This window comes from Rhipicephalus microplus, chromosome 5 (genome assembly GCF_043290135.1).
Source record: "Rhipicephalus microplus isolate Deutch F79 chromosome 5, USDA_Rmic, whole genome shotgun sequence".
In the NCBI taxonomy this organism is placed as follows: domain Eukaryota; kingdom Metazoa; phylum Arthropoda; class Arachnida; order Ixodida; family Ixodidae; genus Rhipicephalus; species Rhipicephalus microplus.
In genome coordinates this window covers 149,118,835-149,146,816 of record NC_134704.1, presented here as the reverse complement: position 1 = coordinate 149,146,816, position 27,982 = coordinate 149,118,835, and the positions used below count along the sequence as shown (strand labels likewise).

Genomic DNA, 27,982 nt, shown 5'->3' with positions numbered 1-27,982 from the left:
TGCAGCGCGGTGAAGCGCACTTGTGCATATTGAAAAAACGTCTAGTTGACGCCATGTTTGCAAATTCACGAATACCTGAACCAGTGGTTCAATTGGTTGTGTGTGATCTTCTGAGGCCTTAACTATTGGAATGACACGGAGAAAAAAAATATGGCCACAATAACAGCTCCTGGGTTGAAAGGGTCAGATAGAGCTGTAAGGGATGAAGTACAGGAAGAAGGTACGAAGTGGGTGTTAGCCATGTTGTGATGACGCAGTAGTGAGAACAGCATGGGGGCCGCGGCCGAGGCAGCGTTTCGCTGCTGGACGGTGCTGCGCGCCGTTTCCCGGTGCCTGTCGGTGGAGGACCTCTTCAGCTTTGCGCGCTACGACGCCCTTTGGGAAGAGGCCACCATACCGTTGCTCCGCAGGAGGCTTCGATTCTTCGCGCTGCTCCAGGTATACTGCTGTACGTAGAAGCGATGCCTGTTGTTTTTTGCGCGTTGTTGTTTCCGCTGTCGTCGCAGTTGTTGGGCCGCCACACATCTGTGAAACGTACGTGAGACACTCCTTGTCTTCGTGGTGGTAACTGAAAGCTCAATGCCTTTTGCAGCTTAGCTGAACTTCGCGGCATGCCCGCCGTGCTAGTTGCCTTTCGACGAAATTGAAATGTTTGTGGCTATTTTACACTGATTCAGCTCCAAGATAAGGAACCCCAACTGGTCAAAATTTCCGGGGCCCTCCATTACGGCGTTGCTCATAAGTTTATTATAGTTTCAGCACATATAAGCCCATACGTTAGTGTTATTAACATGTAGCTGTAGATGCATGCAGACAAACTTTTCAGTCCGGAGTTGTCACTTCTTCGATAAGTGAATTATTGCTACTGCGGGAGATGACATCAACCATTAAAACAGATGTTAGTTCTTAGAAGAGGACACATCCTATTGTTCTGGGGGAAATCGTCTTTCTTTTTGCAACTTTTTTTTATTTGTTCAGTTTTTAGGAAAGCATCACTCACTCTCAAGTGTAATATGCTCGCTCTTGTTTTGTTAGGTCTCGTCGTAGTTAGATTACAAGAGTTCAATCGTTGGCTGGACGCAGGATATATAGAGTTTTTATACGACATAAAATGCTTGCGCTTTTGAAGGGAAGACATTCCATCGAAACTCACTGCACTGCAATTGTGTTCTTGATAGTGAAGTGTAGCTCTTGGAAGTGAATTGAGTTGCATACTTTATTAAGCACTGTAGACTGGCGCGAGCAGAAAAAAATCTGAATAAAATAGAATGCGATGGTGACCGCTGGAAAATGGCATATTGACCGGCTCGCAACAAACACATATCTCAACTGGGCTCGCAAAGACAAAGAAGTTATGATGTCCTTGCCTGAACATCTAGACCTGTTTGAATTCGAGAATAACAAACTGGTTTTCGTGAAAGCTAGAGCGTTTCTCTGGCACCTCGAGAAACACTTTTCCCTTTTATGTTGTACTGTAGAAGAAGTAAACACTGTTGTACAAATTGTGAATAAGACATGATTCAGAGATTTCGTAATATGTAAATAATTTCCAGCCTGAATGCCTGTCGCACTGCGGCATTGTTATACATTTGCAGGAAAAGTTCGGCAGCCGCTCGCTGAGCCAGGCGTTTGCTGAGGAACTCGAATTTAGACTGCGCGTGGCACAAAAGGCAGAGAGATACCCAGTCCTGGCGATGGCTTTCTGCTCGTACAAGCAATATGGTGAGTCGGTGAAATGTCGTGTGCAAGACTGCTGTACTACTGATTGAAAAAAAGAAAAGAAAATAGGCCAGCGTACTTGGAGAATGCAAAAGCTCTAAGTATATTGTGAGCACGTCGTGAATAACTCGGAATATCCGGAAATCAAGGGCTTCTGAAGGGCGACTATTGTTGCATAATAATGCATAAATCTGTCATAACGCATGCATCGCAATCATTCAAAATAGTTGTATTGTTCCAGCTGTTATGTAAATTGCGTAAGCAGAGATTCATTTTGTTTATCTGCGGGAAGACCTGAATCGGGCACCAGAATCCTGAAACGAGCACTTGGATTGCGCCAAGCCGAAGCTGCGACTGGAATTCGGAAACGTTCCGCGTGGGATTGAACCGGAAATTTGGTTTCACGAACAATAGATTGATTGCAGTGATGTCAGTGAGACGGCAAAATTGGAGCAGCAAGATGGTGGACCACAAACTATCTTATGCCACAGTAGTTTTGTGAGAACATGGCATGCTTGTTCCTTCGTTGTGGAAGGGATCCAATAACGTTACAGCAGCGTCGTTATCACATTGAAGCAGGTTAACTACCGCATAATTACAATTCCTCAACGTCGTCTAAGCTGCCATGCTGGAGCCTAGCTGTGTGCTAATGACCTCACGTGCAAGCTACCAATTCCTGTTTCCGCTTTGTAAGATTTCATGAGAACCTTGGTGGCCGCTGCAAAGCACTACTGTAAGGTTACTCGCGCATTGACGGAAGTGTCATATGCTGCTTGACCTATTTCTGCCCGAAGTCGTGACGTGATGTTGGCGCAAGTTTTGAAACGACCAGCGGAGCTCTTCTGAAAGGACCCTGAAAGAGGACTCGCATGCCGCGTGGCTCACCGCGAGAAATCCTGCTCGGCATGAACCGATAAATAGCGTCCCCACAGTTTATCAGGCAGTGTTATGAAGAGCACTTTCTCAATTCTCCACCGCCTCCACTGTCTTTGTGAGCTTCATTGATCGCGAAATTATACGGACCTCGTCGTTTCGAGACGCAATTTAACCTACTGTTCTTCTTTGTGTATACACATTTTAGTGTCATACGTACTAGGTAATACACTTGTGCTCTAAGTTGCTTTAGCTATTATAGTGAGGCTATACTTTAAGAGAGGAAAAAAAAGCGAGCTTGTGATGCTCTTATCAGCGAGTCTCCACTTGTCGCGAACATAATGACACTCTTTGAAGAGCACGTTAATCTCTTTTCGGTCTCGCGACTCTTGAGCGAGAGTTTATTAATCTTCAAGTAGACGTCTGGTCTCTCTTTAGAGGAGCACTGACATCACATTTCAAAATCTAGATGTGCCTTTCATTCGACCGCTTGGTGTGCGTAGGTCCTCTTCACCAAATTTCAAACACGTCCGTCGCGTTGAAGCTATTTTATTTCGACGGCAAATTGCGTGCGAAAGCTTAATGGAAAATGGAGTGTCCTTGCGACATTGACACTATAGTGCTACGTGTTCAGCGTGTTGAATTCAATGCATACAATCCAGAGTGACGATGTGCTAGTAGCCATGGCGTCTATAATCTCAGTGTTCTCATCCTGGTGACGACTGACGCTGAAGCCTAGAAACGCACTCAGTTCTCATGTCAGCTCTTTGTCACACAGCTTTGAATGACTCTCGGGAAATTACCAAAATTTGAACCGCCCATAACAGATCGGCGAAATAAAAGAGCATAATTTAACGTGCGCTCGTCAGTCAGGGCGTCGGAGATCCGTTGCGAGTTGCAGTCGTCTGGTTTGAAGTGCGGAAACAGTGTAATGGGGTTGTCTTTTCATTACGCGTGTGTAACACACCAACACGACCACAAGCTATCGTAGTGGAGTAGCAGATATCATTGCTAGCAAGTAACACGTGTCGTTAATAGTGAATTTTAGTTCGTCCGTAGACTTCTTCACGTCTCCGTAATACCAGGTTACTGCCGCCGCCAACGAGTGGGGCTATCTCGAGGTGCATAGAAGACCCTGACAGCAGGGAACGTATGCTATGTCTCCGCTGGTGCGCTTACCTTGTACAGTTACTCAATTGACCTCTTTGTGTATACCTGAACGCTGTGCACGCCACGCACACCAATATAGCTAATTTATAGGCACGAGCGAGCGTGGCGAAAGCATGCATCCTCGGGCACCTCCTCATTGTTGCTTGTCCATTTCTGTAATTGCTGTTATGCAAATTCGGGTCGATCGAAGCAAAAATTACTCGCGACATCGCGAATTGCGGCGATTCCAAGCTCCAGACTGTCGTATTCAACCGTAGCTGACATTTTGTACAGCGACGCGGCAATGCAGAAGAAGTTGTCAGCGGTCAGCCTGTGGCGCGGTCTGGCAGTGATCGCGAAGTAGTGCCACTGGTAGTGCTCCCAGCGCTAAAAATGGCAAGATTGCCAGCCGTTTCGAACCATGCTACATACCAATGATACAAATAAAACTGATAATTATTCTTCTCTCAGTTGTATTATAGGTCTTGAATCGCTACTAGAGAGTAGACTAGGTGACGCAAAAATCTTGACAGTAACTTTTATGTTAGCACTCCTTTAAACCAAATCAAATAGGTGGCAAAGGAGGAAACGTTTCCTTGAGTGTTATTTCGCGCGTGTACACAATTTTGCTATGGGCCTTTCGACAGTGTGGCGCTTCACGCACTGGTTTGGCGCTCGCAGATGCAAGTAGCCTCGCCTTCCTGTTCCCCGACGAGACCGTCATGGTGCAGGTTCACGTTGAAGAGCCCGTGTGCTTCACGCATCGCGGTGACACGCGGTGCCACTCGGCCTGCCTCTGCGTACTGGTGCTGTTCCGGTGCCCTGGTCTTGAGCTCGAGTTCGAGCGGGCACCGTGCGCAAACTGCCGGAAGGCCGTGGTCCCTACGCCCTCAGTAGTCAGCGTCAAGCGCAAGCACCACCTGCGCTGTGCCAGCAAGGCAAGCACCTTTCTAAACCGTTGACGCTTCATCACTATCACTTAATCCATCCATCCGTCCGTCCGTCCGTCCGTCCGTCCGTCCGTCCGTCCACCCACCCACCCACCCACCCACCCATCCATCCATCCATCCATCCATCCATCCATCCATCCATCCATCCATCCATCCATCCATCCATCCATCCATCCATCCATCCATCTATCTATCTATCTATCTATCTATCTATCTATCTATCTATCTATCTATCTATCTATCTATCTATCTATCTATCTATCTATCTATCTATCTATCTATCTATCTATCTATCTATCTATCTATCTATCTATCTATCTATCTATCTATCTATCTATCTATCTATCTATCTATCTATCTATCTATCTATCTATCTATCTATCTATCTATCTATCTATCTATCTATCTATCTATCTATCTATCTATCTATCTATCTATCGAGCCACCTACGACTTTTAGCTCTCCTGGCCATTTCGATAATGGTATCGATACCAAACTTGGTATCACGCAATATGACTGTATCAAGCACATATCTGACTAGTCATAACATGAAAATCATGATATGTATGTCATGAATATCATGATTTACATATCATGGTCCTGAAGCTCTTGCAGTGGTTTTGTTCACATGGCATGTTGCAAAACTGGTATGGTATGACATGATTGCATGGCGAACACAAGCGACAGACCCTAACATGAAAATCATGACGTGCGTGTCATATAAAAACTTGACTACATGCCACGCTCAGGATGCGCTCGCGGGCGTTTCGCTAGCGTCACATATACCAGATTTGGTATTACGGTACGTGAATGGATGATGAAGGTATGTGACTGGTGCAAACATGATTATCACGAGATGTGTCTCATGTAACACGTGACTACATGCCACGCTCATGATGCGTGGCGGCCGTTTCGCTAGCTTCACTTATACCAAATTTGGTATTACGGGACGTGAATGGATGACGAAGGTATGATACGGGTGCAAACTTGATAACCATGAAATGCGTGTCATGTAACAACATGACTACATGCTACGCTCTTGATGCGCTCGTGGCCGTTTCGATAGCTTCACACGTACCAAACTCGGTATTACACGACGCGAATGGACGACATAGGTAAATGACACAACCAAACATGATAATCACGACATGCGTGTCTCGTAACAACAAGACTACGGGCCACACTAATGATGCGCTCACGGCCGTTTCGCTAGCTTTACATATGCCAAGTTTGGTATCACGTGATGTCAATAGCGGAAGAAGGTATGTGACTGGGGCAAACATGCTAATCGTGAGATGCGTGTCATGTGAGAACATGACTTCATGCCACGGTCAAGACACCAATACATTTCGACGTGAAGCGGTGCACGTGCGCACCGGCGTTCATTTCGTAGGGTCACGCCAGCGTTGCCACGCCAGGCACCGGTTCTGCCATATACTCGCAGGCACGCACCGCGCTGCGTTAGTTTGACGCATGCGCCTTTAAGTGCGTCCGGTGTCCCTCCGTCATGATAAGAGGGAGATGCAGTGTTGCCTGGGTAACGCATCGGCGCGAAGTGCAGCATGTCACATTTCACGCCGGCTGCCGTCGGCCGCGCCGATGGACGCTGGTCGCATCGGTCGTGCGACCAGCGTCCATATAAATATATATATATATATATATATATATATATATATATATATATATATATATATATATATATATATATATATATATATATATATATATTTATATTCTCTTCATTGTATACAAATATTCCTCACGATGACGGCATAGCTGCATTACAAAACATGTACACAAACCATAGACAATCTAACACCCCAGATTTCTCTGCCATCGCAACTTTGACGAGGATGGTCCTCGAATTAAATTCATTCGAGTTTAACCAAGAGTATTTTCGACAAATCAGCGGGACACTATGGGCACCAAAATCGCACCTAATTATGCCAACATATTTATGGGAAAGCTAGAATCTGAATTTCTTGCACAAAGTTCCTTGAAACCAATGTTATACAGAAGATGCATAGACGACATCTTTCTTATTTGGACCCACAGCAAGGACGAACTTCTCAGCTTTATCGACACTTACAATGCTGTACGTCCGAACATACACTTCACACACACATACTCGCAAGTAACCGTAAATTTTCTTGATGTTACCATAATGATAGAAGAAGAGAAGCGCTCTACAACCCTATATCGCAAACCAACGGATCGACAACAATACCTCCATTACTAAAGCCATCACCCACGCCACTGTAAAAACAGTATTCCATACAGCCAGGCTCACCGGTTTAAGCGAATCTGCTCTAGAGACGCTGACTTTGACACGAGCTCACAGAGGCTAAAACTTATGCTCGAGAAACCAAAATACCCCCCACATGTAATTTATGACGCTGTTGAAAAAGCGAGAAAACTAAAGCGTGAAGACTTACTTATGAAGCGACCACCACAAGAAGACCCACAACGAACAAACCTCTGCTTGACTTACAGCACAAACTTCCCCAATGTAAAAAAAAAATCCTTAAACGACATTACAACATTCTGAAACAAAGTGAACGTCTGAAACGCGCATTTCCATCCGCTCCAGGCGTCGTTTACCGACGACAACGTAACCTCAAAGACACACTTGTCCACTCTCAAATTAACACATCACCCCCCAATAATTCATGCCGACCTTGTTTAAAGCCACGATGTCTTGTATGTAAAATGATGCGAGAAACACACAAAGCAACCAGCACACAATCCAAGTTTTCGATTAACATACGAGGAAACCTAACATGCGATTTCTCTAATGTGGTACACCTACTCGAATGCAACGTGTGTGCTATGCAGTACATCGAACAAACAGAAACACCATTCAGGATTCGCTTCAATAATCACAGAGCCCATGCGAAATCAGCCCCAAGTCTACCTCTATCAAAACATCTCAATCTTCCCGACCATGCATGCATTCGACAAACTATCAGTAACGCTCTTAGAGACGGGATTTAAATCAAATCGAGAACGTGAACAACGAGAGTCATACATTATCCTCCGATTTAACACCCTCGATAGAGGAATAAATGAGAATCCTGGTACACTTGCAGCAATTAAAGCATTAGAAAACAATAACGGCAATAGTGAAAATAGTAACTGAGTTCACGGCACTGCAGCTGTGAAGGGCACTGGACAACTCAAAACAATTCCGAGTGTAAATACTCTTCCTAAGTGCAGCTGTCGTCTGTTTTCTGTTTTATTTTACTGCCCAATCAATTGTGCCATGCATGACATGCCCAACAGCAACCCTGTGCACAGCTGGGAGGCCCCCACTGCACGCGTAATCCAGAAGCAGGCAAGGAATTCGCATTGCGCCCGCTTACCAGCCTCTGCCGCAATACGCGGCACCCCTCTTTCTACAGCGAACTGTTGACGGGGCTCCGAGTAGTTAAAGGCTTAGAACTTCCTAAAAAAGCTCTTTTTTGCCCCACACCGAACCGCCAGTGCCAGGAGGCGCCGTCTGGTCGGGAAGAATGCGTTAGTGAAAGGAAGCATACACAGACCGCTGACATCAGAAAGGTGAAGGGGAGAAAGGGGAGAGAGATGAAGGGGGAAGTGGAAGGAAGAGTGGAAGGGGGAGCCCGAGGGGAGTCCACCTTATATTATTTTTCTCATTTTTCCTTTTTTTCTTTTCTTTTTTTCTGTCTTTTTCCTCTTTCCTTTCCCTCTGATTTGAGATTGTATAACGCGGAGCACCAACAAACTGTACCTTTAATCCTGATGAAGGCCAGACTCTAGGCCGAAACGTCGAAATAAACCACGTTGTGACCGCTCACGGAAGATCTATTGGACTATATATATATATATAGGAAGGAAGGAAGAGTGGAAGGGGGAGCCCGAGGGGAGTCCACCTTATATTCTTTTTCTCATTTTTTCCTTTTTTTCTTTTCTTTTTTTCTGTCTTTTTCCTCTTTCCTTTCCCTCTGATTTGAGATTGTATAACGCTGAGCACCAACAAACTGTACCTTTAATCCTGATGAAGGCCAGACTCTAGGCCGAAACGTCGAAATAAACCACGTTGTGACCGCTCACGGAAGATCTATTGGACTATATATATATATATAGGAAGGAAGGAAGAGTGGAAGGGGGAGCCCGAGGGGAGTCCACCTTATATTCTTTTTCTCATTTTTTCCTTTTTTTCTTTTCTTTTTTTCTGTCTTTTTCCTCTTTCCTTTCCCTCTGATTTGAGATTGTATAACGCTGAGCACCAACAAACTGTACCTTTAATCCTGATGAAGGCCAGACTCTAGGCCGAAACGTCGAAATAAACCACGTTGTGACCGCTCACGGAAGATCTATTGGACTATATATATATATATATATATATATATATATATATATATATATATATATATATATATATATATATATATATATATATATATATATATATATATATATATATATATTGTTACGAATAAGTATAGCACCTGATACTATATAAACTCTTTATTTAGGGCGAACTTGTGCCCGTAAACTCAAAGCTAAAGATGGTCAGCCAAGAATGCCTCTTGCTCGCTGACTCGAACTTAGTCGGTCTCTTCCTCTGCCCCTCGAGTCTCGTGCCGGTCCCGTGGCGTAGCATCGTGGCGAGTGCAGGACGGCGTTCCATGGCGCGGCTTTCTTGCTACTTGCTTGGCGGCTTTTACGAACGCGAATTGTGGCAGCGTCTTCTGCGATGTTCGAGCTGTGGCATTAGTCCCCCTCCTAGCACGCATCGCCCCGAAGCGTAGAGCCAGCTGACAGTTTCTAAACAATAGGACTTGTCATTGTGTTAGACGACGTGAGTCAGTTCACTTGTTGAGTTCCTGTCGTAGTACGGTTTCATCCGTACTACATGTACAACTTCCGGAAAATTCCGGCGTCGTGTTGTGCATACTTGACCTTCAGGGATCACTTCGTAGTTTAATGGGCCGACCTGACGGAGAACCCTGTAAGGGCCAAAACAGCGTCGCATAAGCTTTTCTGATAGGCCACGTGCAGGTACAGGCGTCCAGACCCACACTTGGTCTCCAGGGGAGTACTGAACGTCCCTTCGTCTTAGATTGTAACGGTGCGCGTCGACGTCCTGCTGTTGAATGATGCGGTTCCGTGCTAGTTGTCGCGCGTCTTCTGCCCTTTCTACATATTCGCTTATGTCAGGGTCCTCTTCATTCGTGCTGTTGACAGGCAGCATCGCATGTAATGTCGTTATTACTGTCCGACCATAAACAAGTTGAAATGGCGTGAAGTGGGTTGTCTCTTGTACTGCGGTATTGTATGCAAATGTAGCATACGGTAATATGGTGTCCCAAGTCCGATGCTCGACGTCCACATACATCGCGATCATGTCAGCAAGCGTCCTGTTCAGCCTTTCAGTTAACCCGTTAGTTTGAGGATGGTATGCGGTAGTTCTTCTGTGGTCGGTGTGCGTTAGCTTCATGACAGACTGTACTAACCTGGCGGTGAACGCAGTTCCTTTGTCAGTTATAAGGAGTTTAGGTGCGCCAAGTTGCAGCACTATCTGGGTCACAAAAAACTGAGCCACTTCATTTGCCGTTCCTTTTGTGAGAGATGATGTCTTGGCATACCGGGTCATGTAGTCGGTTGCTACAACTATTCAGCGCTTCCCAAACGATGACATAGGAAAGGGTCCTAGCAAATCCATTCTAAAACGGGATTTTCGGTGGCTCTATCGGTTTCAAAAAACCTGCTGGTTTTAGGGGTGGTACTTTGCGTCTTTGGCATTCTCGACATGATCTTACGTAATGCTGTACTGAATCCATCAATTTTGGCCAGTAATATCTCTGGCGGATTCTTGCCGAAGTCCTACTAATGCCCAAGTGACCTGCCGATCGGTCATCATGACACGCTTCGAAAATTTTCGCTCGCAGGGATGATGGTATCAGCAGTAGGAACGTTTCACCGGTGTGTTGAAAGTTTCTCTTGTAGAGAACGTTGTTGCGGAGGACGTAGGAACGTAGTCCACGGGTGAAAACTCGCAGTACTTCGACTTGCTGCCCCTCTAAGGATTGAATGAGCAGAGGTAATTCTGGGTCCATTCGCTGGTCATGAGCCGTCTCCGACACATTCACAGCTCCAAGAAATGCGGAGTCTTGTTCATGCTCAGGAGACGAGGTCTGGACTGGTGCTCGTGACAAGCAGTCCGCGTCATTGTGCTTGTGGCCAGACTTGTAGACTACGGTGATTTCATATTCTTGTAGACGCAGGCTCCATCTAGCAAGTCTTCCGGAAGGATCCTTGAGGTTCACAAGCCAGCACAATGAATGATGGTCACTGATGGCTCGGAATGGTCTACCGTATAAATATGGACGGAACTTACTGATGGCCCATATAACTGCGAGACATTCCTTTCCCGTAGCTGAATAATTATACTCAGCTTTCGACAGAGTGCGGCTTGCATAATCAATAACTTTTTCTTCCCCGTTCTGCCAATGAACAAGAATAGCACCGAGGCCAACGTTGCTGGCGTCCGTATGAATGTCTGTTTTGGCATCTTCGTCAAAATGAGCGAGTATGGGAGGTGACTGCAAACGCCGTCGTAACTCAGAGAAGGCGTCTTCTTGCTCTTGGTGCCAGATAAATGGTACACCTTCCTTCGTAAGCCGTGTCAGTGGTTCCGCAATCTTGGAGAAGTTTTCAACGAAGCGCCCATAGTAGGCACAAAGCCACAGGAAACGTCGCATAGCTTTTTTGTCTCTTGGCCTTGGGAAATTTTCAACCGCAGTGATTTTATCCAGATCTGGGCGGACACCGTGAGAACTGACAATGTGCCGGAGGAACCGAAGCTCCCAGAATCCAAAGTGGCACTTTTCGGGTTTGATCGTAAGTGCAGCCATACGAATAGCGTCCAGTACCGTTCTCAATCTCTGTACGTGCTGCTCGAACGTAGTGGAAAAAATTACTACGTCATCAAGATAGACAAGACATGACTGCCATTTGATGCCGGAGAGCACAGTGTCCATCATCCTCTGGAAGGTAGCGGGAGCAGAACACAAGCCAAATGGGAGTACTTTGAACTCGTAGAGTCCGTCGGGTGTCACAAACGCCGTCTTTTCCCGATCTCGTTCGTCGACTTGTATTTGCCAGTACCCGCTCTTTAGATCCAACGATGAAAAAAAGTGAGCATTGCGCAGTTTATCCAACGTATCGTCGACTCGTGGGAGTGGGTACACGTCTCGCTTCGTGACGAGGTTGAGTTTTCTGTAATCAACACAGAATCGCATGGTGTTGTCCTTCTTCTTCACCAGTACTACCGGCGATGCCCATGGGCTTTTGGAGGGCTGTATGACATCGTCGTCGAGCATCTCCTGTACTTGCTTCTTTATCGCCTCCCTTTCTTTCGGGGCTACTCGGTATGGATGCTGACATACTGGTCTAACATGCCCTTCGATTACAATGCGGTGCTTTGCTACAGGTGTACGTCCGACTTTCGATGAAGAGGAAAACACTCTGCGAATTCCTTGATCAACTCCACAATCTGGTCTTTCTGCAGAGATGAAAGCTCTCGGTCAATATCTATTTTCTCGAGGACACTGTCCACTGTTGAGGGCGTTGTGGGTACTTTTCCTATGGTGCAAACATCTGAGACTTGTACGTAGTCATGAAGTGATGCTACGACTGCCCCCTTCGCCACATGCTGTACCTCGTTGGTAAAGTTAGTCAATAGCACATCAGTATATCCGTTCCGCAGGTTCACTAGACCTCTCGCCACGCGTATCCCCTTTGTGAGTAGCAGTTCGATATTTCCATCAGCTAGTCCGGCATATTCACGAAAAACGTCGCTTTTCACAAACTGTCACGCTGCTACGTGGCGGCACTGTCACACCTTCATCCACAATACGAAGAGACGAAACGATTGGTTGCTCCGCATGACACACGGCAACAGCGTTCTCTGTAGACAAAGAAACTTGGGATCGCTGCAAGTCGATGATGGCACTGTTCGCTTGCAGGAAGTCCATGCCCAGAATTGCCTCACGGGAACATTCGGGGAGAACAATAAAACTGCAGACGTACACATGGCCTCTTATTCCCGCTCTCGCTGTGCACATTCCTCTGGGGCTGACTAAATGCCCTCCGGCGGTGCGTATCTGTGGTCCGGTCCAATGAGTGAGCACTTTCTTCAGCTTCTTTGCGAGCATGCTACTTATTACTGAGTAGTCTGCACCTGTGTCTATTAACGCTATGGTTTCGACGTCGTTGATTCTGACTTGTAGCTCGGATGTCACGTCACCATTACTGCGCTTGTTCGTCATTGTGTCAGTGTCGTCGTCTGATCCGGTTAGCGATGGAGGGTTTTCAGTTTTCCGAAAATCAGCGGCCCTGGCTCCACAGGTCGCTGGTTCTAGTTTTCCCGTCGAGGGCTTGGTGAACGACGCCTCGGGAAAGTAGATGGTGGGTGTGGACTCGGCGACCTATTGCGCATTGGTGCAATCGACCGCGACTCATGTCGCTGAGTGTTTGGATATGCATAGCGCGAAGATAAATATTCTTCGATTTCGTAAGGGCGCTCACCATTACGAGGGCAGGGTGCATTCACTGGGAAGCCACGTAGCCCGACCCGACGGTAGTGGCATGTCCGATAAAGATGACCTGCCTCCCCACAGTGGTAGCAGAGGGGCCGCCGGTCTGCCGTGCGCCATACATCACTTTTGCGGGGTCTCGCTTCTGGCATCGGCGGTGGCGTACTGCGAGGAAAGGTCGGTGGCATAACGGGAGCTTGTGCAAAGCTCGGGCGTCTCATGTCTTGCCGCACGACTTGCGCGTACGACAGCTGTGGCTGAGGTTCCGGTTGCGTGTGGTGTGGCACCTGAGGCTGCGGTTGAATAATTGCTTGCCGCACTTCTTCACGTACAACGTCCGCGATTGAGGGCATCGCTGGAGGACTTTGGGGGAGTTGCAATTTCTGGAGCTCCTCCTTAACAATAGCCCTCACCATTTCCCGGAGGACGTCAACGTTGGTGGAGAGGGTTGTTGACTCCGCCCTGACTGAAGAGACGCTGAAGTCTCTGTTGTACAGTCGCGCACGTTGTTGTAGTGTCCTTTCTATGGTCGTTGCCTCGGACCGGAACTCCGCCACAGTTCGCGATGGATTACGCACCAGGCCTGCAAAAATCTCTTCTTTTAATCCGCGCATAAGGTGCCGCAACTTCTTCTCCTCGGCCATGTTTTGGTAGGCTCGGTGGAAGAGCCGCGACATGTCTTCTATGTACATGGCCACGCTCTCGTTATTCCGTTGGTTTTTTGCCTGAAGAGCAGCCTCTGCCTTCTGTTTGCGGTCCGTGTTCGGATAGGTTGCGATTAGCTCTCGTCGGAAGTCGTCCCACGACAGTAAGGACGCTTCGTGGTTCTCAAACCACGTACGCGCCGAATCTTGCAGGGTGACGTAAACGTAACGAAGTTTTCGGGCTTCGTCCCAACCATTCAATCGTGCAACGCGCTCGAAGCCTTCAAGCCAGTCCTCGGCATCTTCAAAGGTCTCACCGTGGAAGACCTCTGGTGTACGTGGCGAATCCACAATGAGGGGAGATAGAGATGGCATCGACTGGGTGGCCATCGCAGTGACGTTTGTGCTTGAGGTCTCGACAGGTCATGATGGGTCAATTAGGGGGCCGAACTTGGGCTGCTCACCACGTAGTCGGCGACTCGTGCGTTGGTGCACAGGTGTCATTTCTGCTGGCTCCAATCTTCTGGGATCTGGGCTTCTCTCCCTTGCCTGTGGTGGGCTTGTAATCATACCCAGCACGTCCACCAGATTGTTAAGAATAAATATAGCACCTGGTACTATATAAACTCTTTATTTAGGGCGAACTTGTGCCCGTAAACTCAAAGCTAAAAATGGTCAGCCAAGAATGCCTCTTGCTCGCTGACTCCAACTTCGTCGGTCTCTTCCTCTGCCCCTCGAGTCTCGTGCCGGTCCCGTGGCGTAGCATCGTGGCGCGTGCAGGACAGCGTTCCATGTCCATGGCGCGGCTTTCTTGCTACTTGCTTTTACGAACGCGAATTGTGGCAGCGTCTTCTGTGATGTTCGAGCTGTGGCAATATATATATATATATATATATATATATATATATATATATATATATATATATATATATATATATATATATATATATAATGCCACGTTCCATTTCACAAGTTTTTGTTATCGTTCCGAAACACCACACGATTCTCGGCGCAAACCGCGCCTGCAGGTTTCGAGAAGGTTCCGGACTGTAGTAGATCATTTCGATAAGATCACGCCCACTGTGCGAACGGTACAGATTGTTCTGGAACCTACGCCACCGCCAGCGATAACGCTAGAACATTCGACGGCAAGGGTATAAATGCCGACGCGCTTCGCCGCTTGTGAGTTGTTGATCGAAGGCCGACGCTGCGTTCGCCGCTATCAGTCCGAGACTGCTATCTGTGCAAGACTGCTGCTGTAATTAGACTTTCCCTTTACCGGGCACATGTTCGCCCAAATAAACAGTTAAATCCCAACACGAAGTTTTCTGTCTTTGGCCACGTCACGACCCCGTGACATCTGGTGGAGGTGCTGCTTCGTTCATGTACCGGACGCCCCCGTCAAGCCGTGAACCCAGCCCCCTTCGCGGAGAAGACACCGACGCCAACCAAGAGCAGCGAACGAGCCGCCGACAGCAAGGTCTCCCACCGGAGTACGGCCTGCTACAAGACAAGGCGCGGAAGACCAAGACCATGACCTCGACTGCAGCGACAATGACAACCGGAGCATCCCAGCCTGCGATCGTCATTCATCAACCCAGGGAACCACCAACGTTCCATGGCTCATCCTTTGAAGACCCGGAAACCTGGCTAGAAACATACGACCATGTGGCCGCCCTTAACCACTGGGACAACGAAGAAAAGCTCCGTCGTGTGTACTTCTACCTGGAAGACACCGCAAGGACCTGGCTAGAGAATCGGGAGTCCACGCTGCGAACGTGGGATGTCTTCTGCGGCGCATTTCTTCAAACGTTCGCAAGCATCGCTCGCAAAGAGAGGGCCGCTGCTCTACTCGAGACCCGGGTTCAGCTACCAAATGAAAAGGTTGGAATTTTCACAGAGGAGATGACCCGCCTATTCCGTCACGCTGACCCAGACATGCCTGAGGAAAAGAAAGTTCGTTTTCTCATGCGAGGGGTCAAACAGGAGCTCTTCGCGGGACTAATGAGAAATCCACCGAACACCGTCCAAGAATTTGTATCTGAGGCGACCACCATCGAAAAAACGCTGGACATGCGCACCAGACAGTATAATCGTCGCCTGACTCCAGAATGCGCTGCTGCTCAAGCCAGTGACTCCGACGACCTGCGTGAAACGATCCGAGCGATCGTGCGGGAAGAGCTGCGCAAACTGTTGCCTTCGGCGCAGCCTCAAGTGGATTCGATCGCCGGCATTGTGCGAGAAGAAGTCCGGCAATCGCTTCGAATTCCCGGAACACCGCCGCCCGAGCCAGAAACTATGAGCTACGCCGCTGCAGTGCGCCACAACGCTCCTCCCCGTCCACGCCAAAACGCCGCCCCGTCACACTTCCGTCGCCAGACGCCACCGCCGCCACCACCCCAACCGACGTCCTACCGTTCCCCAGCGGGCCAGCGCAGTGCACCGAGGAAAACGGACGTTTGGCGTGCACCTGACAACCGCCCGCTCTGCTACCACTGCGGCGAGGCCGGGCACACATACCGCCGTTGCCAGTACCGACAGATGGGACTGCGTGGCTTCGCCGTCAATGCACCGCGTCCGCAGCCAGGAGATCGGCCACGTGACATCGCCGACTACCTGGCAGGAACTCAATGGACACCACGAAGTCCTTCCCGTTCGCCGTCGCCCAGCCGCCGCATGTCACCGCACCCCCGGCAGTACTCTGGCCCAACACGGGGCCGGTCTCCTAGCCCGTATCCGCGAAACTAAGGGCAGCAACCGATGGAGGTGCGGTTGCTGTGCGACGAACTACCGAAGATCCTCCGACGACGACGCCGACGCGACGGAGCTTTTTGAACACAACCCCAACCAGGAAAAGCCCTGAAGGCAAAAGCTCACTTACCGAAGGTGGCCGGACGACGCAACATGGAAGCAGCGGAACAAGCTGACGCAGCCGTGACCCGACGCCACGCCCTAACTGTAATGCGAGACGGCGAACTAGCGACCTCGACGTTCTTATCGACGGCCACAATGTGACTGCTCTCGTCGATACTGGAGCCGACTATTCTGTCATCAGTGGGTCGTTCGCCGCGAAGTTAAAGAAAGTTAGGACAGCTTGGAAAGGCCCTGAAATCCGCACAGCCGGAGGTAATCTCGTAACGCCTGCAGGAATCTGCACAGCGAGAGTCACCATTAACGGCCGTATTTATCCTACAGACTTCGTAGTCCTACAGCGTTGCTCGAGAGATGTCATCCTTGGCATGGACTTCTTATGCCTCCATGGTGCTGTCATCAACCTAAAAACAAGGTCGATAACGTTATCCACAGAAGAAGCACTACCGCCGCGCACGCCATCAGGACACCATGCCTTGAATGTGCTGGAAGAACAAGTCACCATTCCGCCTCGCTCAAGTGTCATTATTTTAGTCGGCGCTCCTAAATCACCTGACTTGGAAGGCGTCGTTGAAGGCAGTCAGCATCTGTTGGTCACCCGAAATATTTGCGTCGCAAGAGGAATTGCAGAGCTGCGGGGAGGCAAAGCAACGGTTATGCTCACGAATTTCAGCAATGAGTACAAACATGTGAACAAAGGAACAACGGTCGCATACATCAAAGAAATTGTCGAAGCCACCAGTGCTTTCGCCCTCGCCGATTCTGCGGAACCTGCTTAGAGGAACCAAGCCCCTCCCATAGCTTTCGACGTCAATCCCAGACTTCCGAACGATAAGCAAGAACAGCTCAAGGCCCTGCTCCTGCAATACGAAGATTGTTTTTCGTCGTCATCGAAAATTCGGCAGACCCCAATCACGAAACATCGAATCATAACCGAAGAAAATGCCAGACCACTCCGTCAGAGTCCGTACAGGGTTTCGACGCGAGAACGTGAGGCAATGAAGAGACAAGTTGATGAAATGCTGCGAGATGACATTATCCAGCCGTCCAAGAGTCCGTGGGCATCCCCCGTGGTGTTAGTGAAGAAAAAGGATGGGACCCTACGTTTCTGCGTCGATTATCGCCGCCTGAACAAAATCACAAGGAAGGACGTGTATCCTCTCCCACGAATAGACGACGCCCTTGATCGGCTCCATAATGCCAAGTACTTCTCGTCAATGGACCTCAAGACTGGCTATTGGCAAATCGAAGTCGACGAAAGAGACCGAGAGAAGACGGCGTTTATAACACCGGACGGCCTCTTCGAGTTTAAGGTGATGCCCTTCGGCCTTTGCTCAGCGCCTGCAACTTTTCAACGCGTTATGGATACAGTACTGGCAGGATTGAAGTGGCAGACTTGCCTTGTGTACTTGGACGACGTCGTCGTGTTTTCCTCGAGTTTCGACGAGCATCTTCGGCGCCTTGAAGCGGTACTTCAAGCCATCAAGACGTCCGGACTCACACTGAAGCCAGAAAAGTGCAGATTTGCGTATGAGGAGCTCTTGTTTCTGGGGCACGTTATCAGCAAGTCTGGAGTTCGTCCCGATCCACGGAAAACAGCCGCTATCGCCGACTTCCCGCCGCCCACTCACAAGAAAGCCGTGCGCCGATTTCTGGGCCTGTGTGCCTATTATAGGCGGTTCGTGAAAAACTTCGCCCGCATCGCCGATCCTCTCACTAACCTTACCAAGGCCGACGTGGAGTTTAAGTGGGAAACGCCGCAGGAACACGCTTTCCAGGAGCTTAAACATCGCCTCCAGACGCCTCCGTTACTTGCCCATTTCGACGAATTCGCCGAGACAGAAATACATACTGACGCAAGCAGCGTAGTTCTTGGCGCCGTTCTTGTGCAGAGGGCTGACGGACTTGAAAGGGTTATTAGTTACGCCAGCCGATCGCTATCCAAGGCTGAAGCAAATTATTCCACAACAGAAAAGGAGTGCCTCGCCATCATCTGGGCTACGTCGAAATTTCGTCCCTACCTCTACGGCAGGCCCTTCAAAGTTGTGAGCGACCACCACGTCTTGTGTTGGCTAGCCACCTTGAAGGACCCTTCAGGTCGCCTCGCACGATGGAGCCTGAGACTTCAAGAATATGACATTACTGTCATTTACAAGTCCGGCAAAAAACACTCCGACGCTGACTGTCTCTCTCGTGCGCCTGTCGACCAACCGCTACCCGACGACTCGGATGACGACCACTTCTTGGGAACGATAACTACCGACGACTTCGCTGAACGACAGCGGGCCGACCCGGAACTTAAAGCCCTAATAGAATACCTCGAAGGCAGGACTGCCGAAGTCCTGAAGGTATTAAAGCGCGCACTTGCGTCGTTCTTTCTACGAAACGGTCTTCTACAAAAGAAAAACTTTTCACCGCTTCGAGCTAAGTACATCCTTGTGGTGCCTTCAGCTCTGCGACCAGAACTCCTGCAGGCCCCGCACGACGATCCGACGGCAGGGCACCTCGGTGTTTCCCGCACGCTCGCGAGGATACAAGAAAGGTACTACTGGCCATGTCTTACCACCGACGTCACACGTTATGTGAGGACATGCCGGGTTTGTCAGCGACGCAAGACACCGCCGACAAGGCCAGCGGGACTTCTGCAGCCAATTGATCCACCTTGCCGACCTTTCCAGCAGATTGGTATGGACCTACTGGGGCTCTTCCCGACGTCGGCTTTCGGAAACAAGTGGATCGTGGTAGCTACCGACTACCTCACCCGCTACGCCGAGACAAAAGCCCTGCCAAAAGGCAGTGCATCCGAGGTAGCTAAGTTCTTCGTCGCAAATATCGTCCTACGTCACGGCGCCCCGGAGGTCCTTATCACCGACAGAGGAACGGCATTCACTGCCGACTTAACTCAAGCGATCTTGGCATACAGCCAAACAAACCACCGCCGGACGACAGCGTACCACCCACAGACCAACGGCCTCACCGAGTGGCTTAACAAAACGATCGCCGACATGCTGTCAATGTACGTCGATGTCGAACACAAGACGCGGGACGCCATTCTCCCGTATGTGACTTTCGCATACAACACGGCGATGCAGGAGACGACGCAGATATCTCCATACAAATTGGTCTACGGAAGGAGCCCGGCAACGACGCTCGATGCCATGTTACCCAACGTCACCGACGAAGAAAACCTCGATGTGAGCGAGTACCTTCAACGCGCCGAAGAAGCCCGACAACTTGCGCGTCTTCGTATCAAGAATCAACAGACGACCGACAGCCACCATTACAACCTTCGACGACGCTTCGTAGAATACCAGCCGGGTGAACGTGTTTGGGTGTGGACGCCGATACGCCGACATGGACTAAGTGAAAAGCTTCTGCGACGGTACTTCGGACCGTACAAGGTGGTTCGACGTCTCGGCCCACTTGATTACGAGGTTGTCCCCGACGGCATCACGAACTCTCAACGACGCCGATCGCGACCTGAAGTCGTCCATGTCGCGCGCCTCTAGCCGTTTCATGCACGTTAACAAACTGAAACAGTGTTTTTTGTATTATTGTTGTATTGTAATTTATTCATTGTACTTTCTTGCATTATTATTTTACCTTCATCTTTAGTTAAAGCATCGGGACGATGCCTTTTTTCAGAGGGGGGCAATGCCACGTTCCATTTCACAAGTTTTTGTTATCGTTCCGAAACACCACACGATTCTCGGCGCAAACCGCGCCTGCAGGTTTCGAGAAGGTTCCGGACTGTAGTAGATCATTTCGATAAGATCACGCCCACTGTGCGAACGGTACAGATTGTTCTGGAACCTACGCCACCGCCAGCGATAACGCTAGAACATTCGACGGCAAGGGTATAAATGCCGACGCGCTTCGCCGCTTGTGAGTTGTTGATCGAAGGCCGACGCTGCGTTCACCGCTATCAGTCCGAGACTGCTATCTGTGCAAGACTGCTGCTGTAATTAGACTTTCCCTTTACCGGGCACAGGTTCGCCCAAATAAACAGTTAAATCCCAACACGAAGTTTCCTGTCTTTGGCCACGTCACGACCCCGTGACAATATATATATATATATATATATATATATATATATATATATATATATATATATATATATATATATATATATATATATATATATATATATATATATATATATATATATATATATAGAGAGAGAGAGAGAGAGAGAGAGAGAGAGAGAGAGAGAGATGCGCTGAAACAGCGAGCGAGGACATATGAGGTATAGGAGAGATAGAAAAGATGGACACACGGGGACAGGAGTCCGAGGACGAGGCACCACTTGCGAGAGCTCTTGTCAGCGTCAGGAAACGGCGTAGGGCAAGTCCTGTAGGTCAGAGCTACGCTGTCGTCGGAGGTCGGCGTCAGGAGATGACGTAGGGCCACCTCAGTCGGCCAGAGCTACCCTGACGTCGGAGATCGTGAGGGCGCAACCGGTCGGCACGGAATCCAGCGAACGAGTCCTGGCCTCAGACTATTGAGTGCTCGCGTTCTGCTAACGTAGCGTCGCTGTACCCAGCGTGTGCGTGCGTCAACGCTACATTGGAGTATATTGGGCCCTTCATGATGTACTCGCGGCCGTTTTGCTAGCTCGACGAATACCAAACTTAGTGTTACGTGACGTCAATGGATGACGAAAGTATATGACTGATGCAAACATGATAATTCTGGCATGCGTGTCATTTAAGAACATGACAACATACCACGCTCCTAGGGTGCTCGCGGTCGTTTCGTTAGCTCCAAATATACTAAATTTACTATCACGTGACGTGAACAGATGACGAAGGTAAACGACACATCCAAACATGATAGTCATGACACGGAAGTCATGTACGGCATTTGCCTCCACATCTCCTAACGTTGTGCTGACTTTAAAGTGAAATATCAACATTTCTCATTCGTACTTCGCAGATCATCAATTCAGACTGTACGTGGGATCTGCCATTTTTTTTGTCAATAGTTTGTAGAGAACGGACAGGAGCGCAATCGGCCTGTAATTTTTCAAGTGCTTTATGTCTCCTTTTTTATGGATTAACATGATGTTGGCGTTCTTCCAAGATCCTGGTAAGCTTCCCATCAAGAGACGCTTCGTGTATATGGTGGCCAATTTTTAAATACAATTTCTCCGCCATCTTCCAGGAAGTCTGTTGTTACCTTATCTACACCAGCGGCTTTGCCTCTTTGCATTCCTTCTAAGGTTTCCCTTTTCCCTAGCCTCCCCTGTCGTTACCGGTAGGATGTCAAATTTCTCTGGACTTTATTGTTTTTCACGATGCCATCCTGGTTTTTTTGGCTTCCTCTTCCTCCACCTCGACTATGCTATCCATATTGGTTATGACATTGCGTTCCTAGTTCCTTAATGCATATACGTCTACTGTTTGCCTATGCACAAGTTTGCCTTCGCAGATTCTATATAGGCTCTGCCACTTTTTACAGCCCGCTCTAATCTCTCCATGGTATACCTTCTGATGTCGGCTACCTTGCGCCCGTAGATGAACTTAGAAAGGTTCACTAGCTCTATTTTGTTGGTTTCATTTGAGGCTTTAACGGTTTGTCGCCTTTTATTGAAAAACCTATAAGTTGCAAATAGAACCGACAAAATAGAGCTGGTGGAGCTTTCGAAGTTCATCAATGGACAATCGTCGGGTCAATCCTCCTGATGCCGACTATGTAAACTCTTTCTAAATAAGGTTACCAATGTCTGTTATCTCCGTTTTTGGTAGATTTAAATGGTCTATCACTTCTGGCACTTTTCCGCATATTGCAGCCGGTGATAGAGAGGTATGTGCCCCACGCGTCTGGAGAAAATGGTTTGACGATGTAGGCAACATGATTTTTACGTTATTCATGTCATGACCAGACAGTCACATTCATCAAGCAGTCTTACGCTGCCATACCAATTTCGTTCTACACAAAGTTAAGTGGTGATCACGAGATATATACTGCATACGTGTTATACGAAGGTCACATCGTAGGTCTTCGCTTCGTGCCCACACCAAGTTATCTTTTCATACACTTTTCTTTCTTCATATTTACATTGCAACTAGGTCTAATAACTTCCACTATACTTTTATTCTATTGTTGCCTGTTAGAGCTCATTATTATTGCGCCTAACACAAAATAATGAGTGTTTAAGTATACACAACATTCTTTCATTCATTAACGATGGTCTCTTACTGGCAGACTTGGTGCCTTGAGGTAGTATACGAGTGATTATTGGTGAGCTGCCAGCTCGCAATAGGTTCATGTGTTACGCGACACCAAACAGGCTTATAAAAGTGTTCCACACTCGCCACCATGGCTGCTCGTGGCGCTGACTGACACGCCTACTATAAATTCACATATATACCCAATAATGTGGATGGGGGGATAGGCACCGTAATAGCTCAGTTGGTAGAGCATCAAGCGCGTTTTTCGAAAATCGCAGGCTCGGTTCTTGCCCACGGTAAGTTATCGTTGCATCCATTTTTTAAATTCACATTTACATTAAAATTAGGTCTAATAACTTCCCCTTTATCTACCTTGTATAATTGTCTTTAGATCTCATCAATATTGTCACAGGGTCGTGACGTCGATAAAGAAACAGACAGTAGGATGAAGGTTAAACTGTTTATTCGGCGAACTTGTGCCCGGTAAACCGAAAGTCCGATCACAGTAGCAGACCTGCACTGATAGCGGTGAATGGATCGTCAGCCGTCGATCAACTGACAAGCGGCGAAGCGCGTCGGCATTTATACACTTGCCGTCGAATGTTCTAGCATTATCGCTAGCGGTGACGTAGGCTCCAGAATAATCTGTATAATTCGCGGAGTGGGCATGATCTTATAAAAGTGACCTACTACAGTCCTGAAGCTTCTCGAAGACTGCAGGCGCGGTTTGCGCTGAGAATTACGTAGTGTATTGGGGTGATAACAAAACATGAGAGAAAGAACGTGGAACGTGGCAATATTGTGTCTAACAGGAATGAACCAGCCCTTAAGTTTGCACTTTCGTCTGTCATATATATATATATATATATATATATATATATATATATATATATATATATATATATATATATGAGATCTAACACAGTAATGCCAAGGAATGTACAGGGGAAGTTATTAGAACTAATGGAATGTAAAGAAAAAGAAAGAAAAGTGGATGAAAAAATAACCAGCCGTGAGCAGGAATCGAACCTACGACCTTAGAGCGTTATTCAAAGGTCGTAGGTTCGATTCCTGCTCACGGCTGGTTATTTTTTCATCCACTTTTCTTTCTTCTTATTTACATTCCATTGGTTCTAATAACTTCCCATGTACATTCCTTGGCATTACTGTGTGTTAGATCTCATTAATATTGTGTTAAACACGGAAAAACGAGCCCTTAGGTATACACTTCTTTCCCTTCTATATATATATATATATATATATATATATATATATATATATATATATATATATATATATATATATATATATATATATATATATATATAATTTTCATCTCTTTATCTTTTCATGTGTTGTTTCTTTCTTTGTCTTGGTATGCCTGTATTCCTATTATTTCTCCGTATGTTTTCGCGTGTTCATTTTCGTTTAACAATCGATTGTACTTTCCGTACATGGTAGTGGAGCTTGCCAAATTCCTATCGTGCATGCCCACCTGAGGATTTTTCACTACGGGGCACAAGTTACCAGTAGCTTAAAGCAAAGAAATGAAAGGGCGCTTCCCAGTGTATGATGATAGTTTTTTGAGAGACAGCACAAGCTAACCAATATTCGGACAGATGGTCTGTTGAAAAAAGGGTATTTTTGACTTCAAATGTTCTGCTTGCACCGATTCACTCCTCAGTTGTATCGACGCGACATATGTCAGCATGTTTCAGCTTCTGTGCAGTGTTTTATTGTCGATGTTAGTAGCAGTTTTGGCTTCATTAAATGTCTTACAATTTTTTTATATACTGAAGAAGTTCGAACTATTCGTTAGTGTCAGGTAAAAATTGTTGCTGGGTGCTCATGTACAGGCTTGAATTTGAAAATTAGATTGTGACGTGTTTTCAGACGTAAGAAATTTTCAGCCTGAGCGATACCACTGTCATGGTGAGTCTTAAAATGAATTGAGTTTATTTGCAACAAGTTGGCGAGGAGACCAGGCAAAACAGCTCCATTGAGTAGCTTGAGAGGAACCTGGCCACCTCATACTCTGAGCGCTGACAGCGGTTAAACTGAAGTATGTGATTTGCATAATACTTGAAAAAAAAAACACAGTAGCAACAGTAAACCACCAGAGTAAAAATAATGAACAAGGTTATTGTGGAGACGTACTTTTGTCTATTCCAAAAAAGACCGTTAGTCTAAAGCTCAACTTTATCAATCGAGCTTAATTTTGCGTCATCTTCGCATACTGGTTGTGTTAACGGTATTTGCGCCCCCATTTTGTAATTTACAGATTGCCTGAAAGGAAATGTTTTTCTTGGCAGTGCGTAATCCGTGCAGTTTTTTCCCAAACGCAGGTAACATTCCGTCACAGGGGTACAGGGTACCCCGCCCAGCTCGCCTTCTACGCCAGCAGCGCCTTCAACAAGGAGACGTTCCGCAGCCCACCCATTCTGAATCACGTGGCCAGCTGTATGCTCTGGACCAATTGCATCAGGGTACTCAGGCCCGTCACGACTATTCCAATGGGCCGGCCCCTGCTGTGGGGTTTCACAATGTACGGCGACGTCGTCCAGGCCCGCAGTCTCAAATACCCGGCGATGACCGCAATGCGTCAGATGTCCAAACACCTCGAGGGTGCGAAGAATGAGTTTGGCAACGTCAACGAGGCCCTGGTGCTCTTCTTCCAAGAAGTCAAGATGGACGCTTCGGTTCGCGAAGTCGTACGGACAGTATTTCGAGGCGCTGCGGCCATTTTGGGCATGGTCAATTCTTTGGCCCTAGACGTCGGTCCTTTTTATCGTAGTACTGAGCCGGAGGATATTGTAGGACTCTGTCGGACTATCGGGTGTGCTGAACACATCAAGACGCCAGTCATTGTTATCTTACTAGGCATTCGCTAGACCACACCACTGATAGTCCTGATCGCGTTAAGCCGAAAGCCCTAATTATTGAGTTTGTGAACCCTGGGCACGGGCTATGCACGTTTTGGTAGCACGCTCAAAAATTTGGAATATTGGCACTTGGAAGCATTTGTACTGTTTACGAACCTTCCGCACCCCTTGTATAGCAATATAAGTGAAATTCTGTTATCTAGGGGCAATAATAATCTTGTGTGCAAGTCCTTATACCGTTATGAGTCACCCGGCGACCGGTATGGGTATATGCTTCTGAAGCCTTACATTCTAAGAATGTTCTTATACCTTAGAGCCAACAATATTATCGCCATAATATAACTTGATATTATTACATAAAGGTATATTTATGATTATTATAATTGCTATATTTATCACAACGTAATAACCTAGGTTTAGAAAATTCAGCTATTTGCAATAGTTACTGCTTTATTTTCAGTCGTGTGTGAAACACGACGGAACGAGAAAGAATCGCAACCGAATCATGTATCGCTCCTGTTCTGCGCAACTAGTTTACGGCACAAGAGGACTATATTCTTCACCGAAGACTGCGTCGTATCCTGTTTTTCAGTCTGCGAACGGTTTACTTTTATGTTTTGATGCTGAATTTCAGTTACAAACTGGGTTGCATGTATTAGACGCCTTTCATGATGTATTCGAAGGGTTAGAATTCTTGGTAGAACTATCGAACCAGAATGTTATGAAATACGTTTACCTATAAACGTACGTCGATTGCCGCCACAAATGTTGGGCCTAGATGACGAATTGTGACAAAGGCTTTATACCACAGCGACTAATCAACGCTCATGAAAAAAGTTTTGTGCAACCATGCCATTCCCGGTGTACTTAAATTCACGAGACCACATAATTTCAAGGTGTTAAATTTTCGCATAGATAGGTTAAAAGCTCACGGCTTATCTGATACCGCTATTATGACTGTCACTGAAAAAATGCTTTGTAACATGTCTGCAAAAGAAAAAAAAGTAAGAACCAAAAAGCAATGGCAAATGCACCCGTGGTTATTTCCTGCATGCGAGAAACGCGAAGTATCAGTTTTATTTTCAGCACGTGAAAAATCGTTCGGGTTGTGTAACAGCATAGCAAACAAGGAATGCAAAAAATAACTAAATGTGAAATAGGCCACTAACCAACCTTCGCTCAGTGGGATGTAGCCGTTGTATCCTGTACGAATGTTATCATTAGCATGTGGAAGATAATATACAGTGCTTAGCGAAAACTGGCATAACTGTCGGGAGATATTTCCTCCCGGGAATTTGGCTACTCATTGTGAACCAATGCTCATGCGTAGCTTAGTTTCAAGCAACAATTATGAAGAGGATAAAAAAAAGAGAGATAATAGTTTACGAAGCTGCCGTCATAGCATCTCTGGGTGCGGACACATGCGCTCCTGCTGAAATCCATTTCGCGATGGACGTCACATGCACTGTTCCTTTACACGTGGTTCTGTGAAGTTTTATTTATATTGACAAGGCATGAATAACGAAAGCAGTCGAAGTTCAAGATCATTCTCGCATTACTGCCCATTACACACTCCGCTGTCTTTTTTCAGCATAGATGGACAACAGCGTACCATCTCGGGGACTCACGTCACATATCTTGCAGTCTACAGCCACCCAAATCTTCAACTAGCGTAAGGGATCGGGAACTTTTGGGTGCCTCAAGACCATACAAAGAATATGAGCTAGAATAAAGGTGAGAGTAACTGCATGCCCACTGTAGTAATGCGGTCGGAAGCCAGTAGGGACGTGAACACAGCTTTGTTAACGCACGCTCCTTTTATAGTATGAGTAATAAATCGTCATATGGCCACCGCTGGTTAAGTGGGTGATAAGCGATAAAATGTACCGTAGGGAAATAGTGGAAAGACCAGGACAGTAAAGGCACACATACAATCACACGTGCGGTTGTTTGTGGGCTATGAATGGTTGTTTGTGCACCATTACTGTCCTCGTATTTCGCGCTGTTTCCCAATAATATGTTCAACCAACAAGCAAGCACGTTCTCCATTTAAGATAAAATTGAGATATCAGCGAAAATGTATGTGATATAGCCGTATGAGCTTAAAGAGGTTCTGTGCTGTGCTGGGCTCTTTCTCCTGCCAGTGGTAATCTAGAAACC

The 27,982-nt window shown here is 47.2% G+C and overlaps 1 protein-coding gene across 1 annotated transcript; it reads left to right on the top strand.

The window, feature by feature from the left end:
- The first annotated feature begins 259 nt into the window (after nt 1–259).
- On the top strand, nt 260–27,982 carry LOC142817411 (uncharacterized). The gene is made up of 4 exons (XM_075894437.1): nt 260–438; nt 1,596–1,722; nt 4,423–4,679; nt 25,286–27,982. The coding sequence occupies exons 1-4, from the start codon at nt 271–273 to the stop codon at nt 25,829–25,831; spliced, it is 1,098 nt and encodes a 365-aa protein (XP_075750552.1). The 5' UTR covers nt 260–270; the 3' UTR covers nt 25,832–27,982.